Source organism: Lepisma saccharinum, chromosome 3, assembly GCF_977018435.1.
Source record: "Lepisma saccharinum chromosome 3, izLepSacc3.1, whole genome shotgun sequence".
Taxonomy (NCBI): Eukaryota; Metazoa; Arthropoda; class Insecta; order Zygentoma; family Lepismatidae; genus Lepisma; species Lepisma saccharinum.
Window position 1 is genome coordinate 112,826,538 of NC_139231.1, and position 10,783 is coordinate 112,837,320.

General features: G+C 39.3%; 1 protein-coding gene across 3 annotated transcripts in view; it reads left to right on the forward strand.

Annotated features, from left to right (window-relative positions):
* LOC145985317 (uncharacterized) overlaps positions 1–10,415 on the forward strand; it is a 34,762-nt gene extending 24,347 nt beyond the window's left edge. For all 3 annotated transcript variants that reach the window (XM_083119188.1, XM_083119187.1, XM_083119185.1), the window contains exon 2: positions 8,643–10,415. In XM_083119188.1, the coding sequence (XP_082975314.1) occupies positions 8,672–9,922 (1,251 nt within the window). In that variant the 5' untranslated portion in view covers positions 8,643–8,671 and the 3' untranslated portion in view covers positions 9,923–10,415. The remainder of the gene's footprint in view (positions 1–8,642) is intronic.
* Positions 10,416–10,783: the final 368 nt, after the last annotated feature.

Genomic DNA, 10,783 nt, shown 5'->3' on the forward strand with positions numbered 1-10,783 from the left:
GGATAAACAGCGGACGAGTTGTTTTCGTCCAATCACACTCAGCCTTTTCAGCCAATGGGCGCAGCTGTCATTCTGCTCGTCTACTCCACGTGGAGTCTCAGTCACATGACTGCAGATACGCTGTTGCCGTACTTTGCAACTTCAATGTGAAGACCGTGGGAAGGTGCTTGTGCGCGGAGGGACAAGGTGGCGTAGAGTTATAACGATAAAACGTGATTTTATCGTTATTACTATTAGTATTAGACTTAGCTTTGCTTTTTAACTACAGTTCGGTTGAGATAAACTGATTTCAACTATTATTATAGATTTCAATGTTTGAAGGAAAGAATAACCAATTACCTTTACTTTCTTTTATTACAGAAGAAAACTAAGAAAAAACTTCACAAAAAAAATAATTAAAGGTTCACACTGATTCGCTGGTGGTTCTTGGTTTACATGAGTAAACCCAATACAAGAGTTGACACCAGTACTTTAGATTATCTTGGTAAAAGAAATATAAGAAAAAATCACTCTCACATTTATTTATAAAAAAATAACAAATTTAACCTTTTTACTCACGATTACATGGCCGGCCTTTAGAAAGAATTAGCGCTTTTCAAAATTTAGTGGGATTTTTTCATCAGAAGATCAAGCTTGTGGGGGTTAAAACACGAGAGCTCTCGACACTGGGGATCACTTCACTAAAATCCTCGTTGTTCCGTCTTCTTTTACCGACGATCCTTGGTGTCTTGTCGCTGGAGAAAATCCTTCTCTGCAACCTCGGCGTCACTGACTGAAAATCTGCTAAACTGCTGCAGAGTGAATTCACTTCCGCTCCATCTCTTTTCCGGAGAGTCTTAATGACGATTTAACGTTTCTTGTGCCTCTGCAAACAACGGCGGACTAGCGTGGTCTTCCGACTGAAGAGACTACTTTACCACTTCGCCAAGAAAATGTCACCGGAGATATGCAAAACTCAACAGAAAGAGCACTGAATTGAACTACCACCTTCCAGTCAAAATCTCCGCGCCAACTGCTGTAACTTCTCCGCGCCAACTGCTTCAACGTCTCCGCGCGCAAATCCACGAGCGCTTACTTCCCTTTGTGTACCGGACTCAGTCTATTATTTCAAAAAGGGGTGTTTCGATTCCTTTTGCTTCTTTCTTCCCGGAACGTTCTGTAAACAATCTGTTACAGAGTAGATGTGTGGCAACACTGTGGGTTGAATGTGATTGTTGCGGCTGGTGGGCGCGCTCCGTTGACTTCAAAGCCAGCCGGTCGTTAACGTAGCTAGCGTGTCGACTATACCAGCTTTCGCAGCAGCGTGCTCTGCTTCCCTCTGCTTTCTCGATCCCCCTCTACTTTTTTTCGTTCGTATTTAACAATATTATCCCTTTTCGTAGCCATGGCTTGAAAGGGAATGCCCCTATGCCCCCGCCAATGATTGTACCAAATCTTCAACAGAAAATCACTGCAGCGGTTCTTCCCGTCCCCCTCGCTCTTAGAATCTATCTGGTGGGTTGACATTGTGGAGGTGGCAAAGTAAATCTAAAGCGTGACAAAGTGCTTGCTGCCTTATGAGGTAATTTCCGTTCTCGCAGATGATTTCCCTTATCTTGTAGCACGCGTCGGAAGCGTGGAAAGAAGCTATGATTAAAAAGAGAAAAGTGCCCAGGGTAATGCAGTGAACGGCGAAATTAATATGCAGGGTGTCTCCAAAGTCACTCTCTATTTTTAAAATTGAAATTGGGAAAAGCTGGTTTAGGACATGAAGAATACATTTATTTCAAAGTAGGATACCGCAAAGAATTAGTGCTCCACGTGGCGACCGCTAATGCCTCTTTGGAGCTCAAAGCGATAAGCCAAACATTCACTTTCGGTGTCTCGTTCCCAGCAGCAGATGGCCATTCTAGAAAATTTGCTGGTTCTCGTTTGCCCAAATACGACAATTATCGATTAACTTTTGTTCTATCTCTCTCTCTCTCTCTCTCTCTCTCTCTCTCTCTCTCTCTCTCTCTCTCTGTGTGTGTGTGTGGGTTCCCGATGGCGCAGAGGAAGAGTCGTCGCCTTGTAATCAAGGGGTCCCGGGTTCGATACCCGGTAGAGGCACATAGTGGTTCGGATCCCACTTTAAAATGTAGGTCCAGTCCCAATTAGCCTATCTGTGCATAAAAGTGGACTTAAAATGAAACTCAAATCTCTCTCTCTCTCTCTCTCTCTCTCTCTCTCTCTCTTTCACTTGTGTGGAAAGTTGCTTTATCGTTGAACAGAATTTTTTTCATTATCAGTGATACTGGTCTCAAATTGAATAAAAATTACACAAAATCCGACATAAACCAATTAACGATTTCTAAAGACACAAAAATTTTGTAATGTCACAAATATAGTGACTTTCGAGTCACCCTGTATATAAGTGTGGTTTTTCACGTTTATAATTCCAACATTTCATCTTCACAATAGTTCACCAGGTTTAGTTTTTTTTTTTTTTTTTTTTTTTTTTTTTTTTTTTTTTTTTTTAGTGAGCTCCCGCGTAGAAGTTTGGTGCAAGCTGTCCCGAGTTCGATTCCCGGTGAGAGCTCCAAAATCTCTGTCCCTGCATCGCGAGGACAATTAGGGAGATGATTGAAAAAGAACCAGGGGGCTCCGGCATCGAAAGGCAGAAAACAGCTGCGATGGGACTCGATGCTTTGACAATGCGTCACTCAATGAAAGCCGCTGTACAGGCCCGGTGGTCCTCAATGGCTGTTTTGCCACAAAGTTTCGAACTAGTTGGCACCGGCGTCTGCTGAATGAGAAAGCATATCTGGTTCTCGGTCAATTGTGTAGCCAGTGATAGCCGCACTAGGTCCGAGTCTTCTAAAATATTGATAGCTAAATTCAAAAATTACATTAACCAGGGTGTCTACCAGTCTTGAAAACCTGGGAAAGTGGGGGAATTTATTTTTACTGTAAAAGTCATGGAAATATCAAGGAAATAGACTGTTTCTGGAAAAATACAATATTTTTGTAGTAGTACATTAGAAGTAGGTTCTTGAACATGGAGAGACGGAAATAACAAGCAAGAAATCTAAAACTTGTTGACAAACTATACTTCCGTTTGATATACTGACTATTACCAGTTGCTAGTAAAATTTCAAGTATTTTTATGTAGAAATCTACTACAATAGGTGGGTATTGGAATTTACCATTTTCCTCTTGCTTTTTTTTGCATGACTTTGGTAAATAGTTATTGGGAACAATATATGTGTTATTAAATTGTTCTACAATGATGTGTTATTTATGCAGTAATTATATTTTTTATAAGAAATGATTTTTTGTTAATTATTAGTCAATACATGACACGTACAATGTAAAAAGTCACCTGATTGTTGCTTCTCTTCCCCTTATCCAGCATCCAATTACTTTTGAGTTTCCCTTCTCGTTTTACCTTTACATATTAAGTAAATATTGCAGTACTTCAAGGTACCTTTATTATTATTGCAGTACTTGGTTAAGTGTGATTCTAAGAGTGCATTGAGTTGAAATATAGTGACCTTCCCCAAGACATGTACACTAATTGTTCTAATGATTTGGTCTGGAAAAGTCTGCGAATTTCGTTTTTACGAAATTGTAGAGACCTTGATTAAGTTTTGTTGGGTGCCTCATGCTTTCACGTCATGGATGGAAATTTAACTGAAATCACATGGAAATGTTGCATACAATATAATATGTTGGTCCCTTATCTTTCGCATCCAGAAATGTTAATTGCCCGAAATTGCTTATAAATGGATGAAATAACATGCTAAACACATTTTGAATGCATACTAAGTATGCAGATTTTTTTTAGCAGTATTCTTGCAAATTTCGCCACATTTTCACAAATTTTGTGGAAAACGCTGCGAGAATAATTTATTATTGATATTGTTAAATTTGTTATTATTTGCTATGATAGTGACTATTGGATAACATTCTGGAAAAATAATATTTTAAGAATAGCGTAGCCATAATTGATGTAAGTATTGACCAATACATTAAATTCAGCACAATTTTCCTGTAAGTATTTACCAATATCCTGTTTTTTATTTATCAAATGTTTGGTTCCCCGGAAAAAATCCTGACTATGCCCCTGATTATAATCTTTGTTTCAATTTTTTTTGTCACTTTTCTACCTCTATGTTAATCGCGACGATAAGGGTGAATGGTGATTACATGGCATAGAGGATGAACAAGCACACATCCGTGCCTGACTCAAAGATTCGAACGGAGAATCTGGGGTAGAGTCTCGGTCTGTCTCGTGAAACGTTCTTTTAGTCACAAGAACACGGTTTAACTAAAACACCAAATAATACGTTCACATGAAGACTCGTAGCATTCACGTGATGCCTCTCAGGGTATTGGGTAATATATATCTGTTAGTTCGTCAAATAAATATCAAAGATAAAGTTTTCACTAAGAAAAATTAAGTCTATTTAACTTCTTTGCAAACTAAATACTTATATGCCTAACATATAATCCATTTCACTCAAAGAAATTAAACTTCTTATAATTCAACTTGATCGCTCTATTAAAACTCCAAGCCCGAACTTCCAAGTCAAGACAAGACATGGGGTGGGGGTTCTTTTGTTTATCGTACAACAATCACTACGAGAAGGCGATCTGATAACACGCTTGCCTGTGTTCTTTTTTAAAGCACTGAAATGTTCTTGCTCTTTACTCTTGGCTGCATATTTTTGAAATGCAAAAATCAAATCATGCCGGGTCCAACGAAATCCACAATCTGCTCTGGAAAGCTCCTTAGAGGACAGGCCAGATAAATTGTTTACAATGTTGCAACATATTTGCGAAATCAGGAGTTACACAAACTTAAGTATAATGTTGTCGAGTTCACAAGCGCCGCCACGGGAGTATCTAAATGGATGGTTTCTCAAGTTTTAAAAGAATTGGATTGGATTGATTTGTTGTTTTAAGTCCACTTTATGCACAGTAAGGCTAAACGGGACTGGACCTACAGTTATAGTGGGATCCGAACCACTATGTGCTTCCACCGGGAATCGAACCCGGGACCCCTTGATTACAAAGCGACGACGCTACCACTGCGCCATCGGGGAGGCCAAGTTTTAAAAGAAGGAAAAGAGTCGTTGGCGAAAGGTGAGCTGAATTTCTGTACTCCGACAGGTAGAAAACAGCTCAGGAAAAAGCTAATACAAATTTCGTTGAAAATCCTCAAACCATTCCGCTCCCTCCAGGTTGCAACACTGCGAAAGAACGTCGCTGCGGAGAATGGAGTGGGGAAATGTGGTTGCGAGATGCGCAACAGCTATTTGTAGCGTCTTGTTTTTAAACTTGTCAAGTTATAACATTAATATGTAATACTTTATTATGTCAAGTTATCATATTGAGCGCCGAATGATAGGTACTGAAGTAAAACCGTTATTATTGTATGCAACAGGCAAGCACTGAAAGAGGTGCCGACACTTTTCTGTACTGGCGGGAGCCTCTGTAAAGATCACCGGCTATTTGTTTTCTTTAGTCAGGATTGTTGTTATGATTTTTTCTTCTTTTGTTTCCTCAAGTGGTCTGTTCGTGGTTTTTGATAATTGCATATAGCTGTGAGTTATGTTTTTCTTTTTTGCATTGTTGATAAACTGTTTATTTTCCGCCTACTTGTTCTTCCTTTCACTGGAGCAAAAATTACAGCTGCTTTTAAGGTACCACCCGGTCGTGCTCGAGGAATTCTTTAATGCGAGTTGTAACATGAAGGGTAGTTTTCTTCTTAATACGTTCTATGTATTTGTTCGACGTAACATGTCTAGTAAACGTATCATTTCAAGCTTTTTCAAAAACTGTTAGGGAGAGGCCCAATGTTCACGAAGAAATTTTTCAGTTCGTTGTTGGGGATAGTGCGGCAGAAGGAATTTTAAAGATGACACAGTTGCTGTGCTCTTCGCGTTTTTGTCTTGTGGCAGACGGAAGGTGTGTAATATGTATTTTTGTACCTCCATTGGTTACATTGAAAAGGTTCAAAAATTGTGTTTTTAAGAGCAGGATGATTTTATTTTGTATATCATTATATAGTCCAATAAGACTGCAACGTGTATGTGAATGTTTACACTGTATGACCACTTTCTTGGAGTAGAAGACTTAATACATATCATCATGGTGGGGGAGCATCCCTGGAAAATGAAAATCTAAAGTTATATATTTCACACATATATTTTAGTTTCAGTCAGTAATTTATGTTAATGAGTAGCGGGATTAGGGATGCAGTTGCCCCCCGCGTTTTGCTATTTTTGTCCCCGCACTATGCTAAACCTTATCTACCAAGGGAAAGTAAACTGTCCTTGCCCCCCCCCCCCCACAGTTTGGCACCTTGCTCCCCCAGTTTTGAAAGATTGCATGCCTGTTTCATGCTTTCCTTATTTTCAGAATCGCACCCCCTAAATTTCTTTCTTGCATTCCTTTGAATATACTGCACTTAAACTATATATGCATTAATAATTCATATAATAAATATCAATTTTACAAAATTAAAAGTAATAGACATATTAAAAGACACAATAATATTAATAAATTGGGAGTACGTTTAAATTATGATATAGGGATTGATCTGACATTTAGATCTTATAAGTATAAATATAGTATACAACGTGTGTATAAAATTCTTCTAATTATTCCATAATGTGAGTTTTGGATTCTTCTTTCTTGTTCTCTTAATTGTCAACTTACATTCTTTAGAAAGGACAGTAAAATTTCAGCGAACCTTCAATGAACGACAACTGTAAAATACCGTTTGCTTCCGTGAAGGGAGAAAGAAGTTAATCCGAAACCGTCGCTGGTTTCAGAACCACGCCAAGGTTTTGAGTCACTTATTTTACAATAAAAATGATCCAGGCTCTACTTTTCAACTCTCCGTGAGAGGTTTATAGTCCTGGACGTATTTTGGTATGGTCCAGGGGTCCCCGAAAGAGTTGCCAGTACTAAAATTATGCAAAAACCTTCTGTAGTGTTTGTTGTACGTATAACAGGGCTATTCAAAAGGAACTCGTCAACATACCCGAACCGTGGATTTCTTTCTTTGAGGTTCTGAGAGAAACTACGAAGAGGCATAACCAAGACAAGCCGATCGGGAGAAAGTAGGATGAATTCCAGGGTGGTCTGGTACAAGTACATCAGTCACAAACTGCGATTTTCTGTTGCTTTCATTTTAAGTCACACTGAATGAATTAAATAAATTATTATCAGTGTAAATTTATATTAGGCATTGTAAGGATTCTAAACAGCGATATCATGTTTGTAATGTTTGCTATTAAAAGAATAAACATAAAAAGTACCTGCTGTAATATTGCACTTTTTTTTACTTACGTGCTTTTCCCCCGAACAACCTAGAATTTGACTATCGTTGTGACGTGTGTAGGCCTAGCCATTGAGCACTCGTAGTAAATTCTCTATGTATGCTTTCATTTGATGCGTATTTTCATCTAAATAATTATAAACTTCCATTCCAATAGACCTTTTAGAGTTGTTGACATAATTTTCAATAACGCGTATTAAGACTTATTTCCGCCCAACTTATGTGAAGGTATTGATTCGATTGGTATAAATCACTTTGGTATAGACATGGTCTGCCAAAATTATTGCATAAAAATAATAATCAGAGAATCCACTTCTCATCAGCTGCAACTAACAACCATTTAGATATTCTATAAATGTTCCATTTTTATATTTGTTTTGTGATTATAGTTTCCTTGGTAGAACAGCTGTTGTTATACACGTTAGTAAACTTAACTAGAAAGAAGCTATATAATCAATGTTTGTCACTAATTTGTATATTGTTTCACCATTTTTATCTATTTATGTAATAGTAATTACTACCAGTGGCGGCGATTCGGAGGGGGGGCTTTTTTCCCCACTTTTGCCCCCGCACTATGCTAACCCTTATCTACCAAGGGAAAATAAACTGTCCTTCCCCCCCCAGTTTTGTCACCTTGCCCCTCTTAGTTTTGTAACCCTATCGCTGCCACTGATTACTACTATTATAGTTATTTTTAATAACAAATATATATTATTATGATTGATAGACCTTCTAATGTTAATAATAAAATATGATTATTATTTCATGTAAGACTGTTAACTTGGGTGTTTTCCGAAATACGTATATTTCTGTACTCTGTCCTAGGAGTCTGTGGAGCATGCGAACGAAGACAAGTTCTCTGAGCAAGTAGTGAGTCGAGAGGGCTCGACCTATGAACACGTGAGAGGGAAAGGAATTGTATGGAGGGGCAACGTGGCTGCAGCTACCATCCTTTTCAGCGCTGTGCTTCGCTCCGTCTACTCCCATTCTCCCCTTCTCTGCCGTTATACGCGGCGTTCACAGACTCCTGGGACAGGCTGTTTATAGTATGTACAGTCAAGGGCAAAGAAAATGGTAGGCAAATAATTGTCCACCGCTATTTTCATTACTTTTTTTTATTTTACATCCTGTGTTGTTTTAAGAAATGAAACTATGTTGGTTCGAAGCAGACATAGTTTTCTGCTTATTGACGTCTTTATTTCAATTCATTGTCATCACATTGTGTAATTCAGACCGAATGAAATTATGGTGGACAATTCGCCTACTGTTTCTTTCACCGTTGGGTGCACGAGCATTCCTTTTAATAAAGTATATTTATTTTTCTTTATTTCAGGGTCAACTTGACGTGAATCTTCTACTGTGATGGGCACAGAAAGAAGAGAATTTACATTATGGGAGAGCGTTCGTTACCACGTGGTGCCGCCTTCCTTCGTGGTTTTCTTCACCCTTGCAGTTCAGTTTCTGGCAGCGTGGGGTCGAGATGACGAGCTGGTACCTTCAAAAGCACTGGGAAACGCCTGCTCCTGGAAGGCAGTGTCGTTATTTTCACTGTGGGCGTTCCTGTGGCTGAAGATACCGTCTAAAACGCACGAGGGACCTCTAACGCTCTTCGGGTACAAGCCAGTGTACAGCGATAATGGTGTCCTGTACTACTGGGCCAGTCTTGTCGGGTTTTTCATCATCCAGGCAAGGAATCCTCAGTTTTCAACCACGATGTACGAAAACATGGCGGAAATCTTGGGCACCTTGAACATCGTTGCGTTCGTCCTATGCCTTTACTTGTTGTTCAAGGGGAAAGTGGCTCCCGAGTGCAAAGAAGACATTGAAAAGTTTCCACTCATCCACGAGTTCTACCGCGGCGTCGAAATACATCCTCGACTCTTCGGAGTTGACGTCAAGCAGCTCACGAACTGCAGGATTGGAATTATGTCGTGGCAGTTGCTTATCATTGTGTTCTTCTTCGCTGGCGTTGGACGTCACGGGTTCAATATGGCGTTCCTCGCCAACCTCCTACTCCAGTCTATATACGTCGCCAAGTTCTTCTGGTGGGAGTCCGGGTACTTCTCTACCTTGGACATCACACTGGATCGGGCCGGGTACTACATATGCTGGGGCTGCCTGGTGTGGGTGCCTTGCTTCTACACTTTCTCCTCCTATTACCTCGTGAGCCATCCTCCTCAGATATCCACGGCAACCGCGTGGGTCATCTTCCTCTCCGGGATATGTTGCATCCTGCTCAACTATCAGGTAGACTACGAGAAGGAACACTTTAGGAAGTCGAACGGGGAATGCAAGATATGGAACAAGAAGGCTGAATATATAATTGCTGAATACTCGACCACCGAAGGCGTGAAGCAGTCGAAACTGCTCGTGTCTGGATTTTGGGGAGTCGCTAGGCATATGAACTATGTGTTCGAAATCTTAGGTGGACTTTTCTGGTGTCTTCCTGGGTGGGGCTATGGGATATGGCCCTTCCTCTATATAATCTTTTTGACTATTCTTCTGGTTCACCGAGTGTACAGGGACGAAGATAAGTGCGAAAAGAAATACGGCTCGTACTGGAAGAAATACTGTAGCCAGGTAAAATACAGAATGATACCATATGTCTACTAACTCGGTTTGTTTGCTTGAAGTTCTGAAGCAAGAAAAATAAGTGAAATATTAATAAACCATGACCCAAGTCAGTGAGTCAAATATGTCACTCTACAGCAAAAGTCTGAGTTGAAATACCAAATTGTTTTTATTGTCTTTGAAAAAAATATATAATGACTAAATTGTACATTAAAAAAATACAAATTGTATGTGCAATATGTCGATACTTAGGTATCGGAAAGTAACCTCGAAAGAACCGTAGTGCCACGTAAGAAACCAATTAAGAACATCTATAGTGCCAAAAGAATTTTCTCTTGGTCGTTATCTGTACCTGAAATTGCAAGTGTGGTTTTTTTTTCAGCTGCTCTCAAAGTGAAAGTTAATGCACTCTATGTCACACAAGTGTTATTTTTGTTCTTAGCTACTGTAAGTGCAACTGAAATGTTCAGCGCATTTATTGCCCATCATATTGTGATATTATCTTTCTTTGCACCAAATATTATTTCAAAAGTAATAGTGTTTCATTCCGACACGTTTTATTGTTGTTGTTATTTAAAAGACACTTTCATCTATTGCTAATCATTGTTGATTTTGCGAATTTCTTTATCTGGTAATTTTGAAATCATGACACAAGACAGTTCCCAATAATATCTAAAAGGAATTGTTTTGATGGGGTCGTGCAATTGTCAACTTTATAAGATAAAAAAAATAAAACGTGTTGAGAAGCGCCGATTCGTGTCGGGGGAGAGGCAGGCTTGACAAACTATATTTTTTTATATATAGTGGCGGCGTGGGGGTGCACTTGAACCCCACACACTTTTTGTCACTTTTGACCCCGCATTATGCTAAATCTTATGTACCAAGGGGAAGTAAACTGTCCTT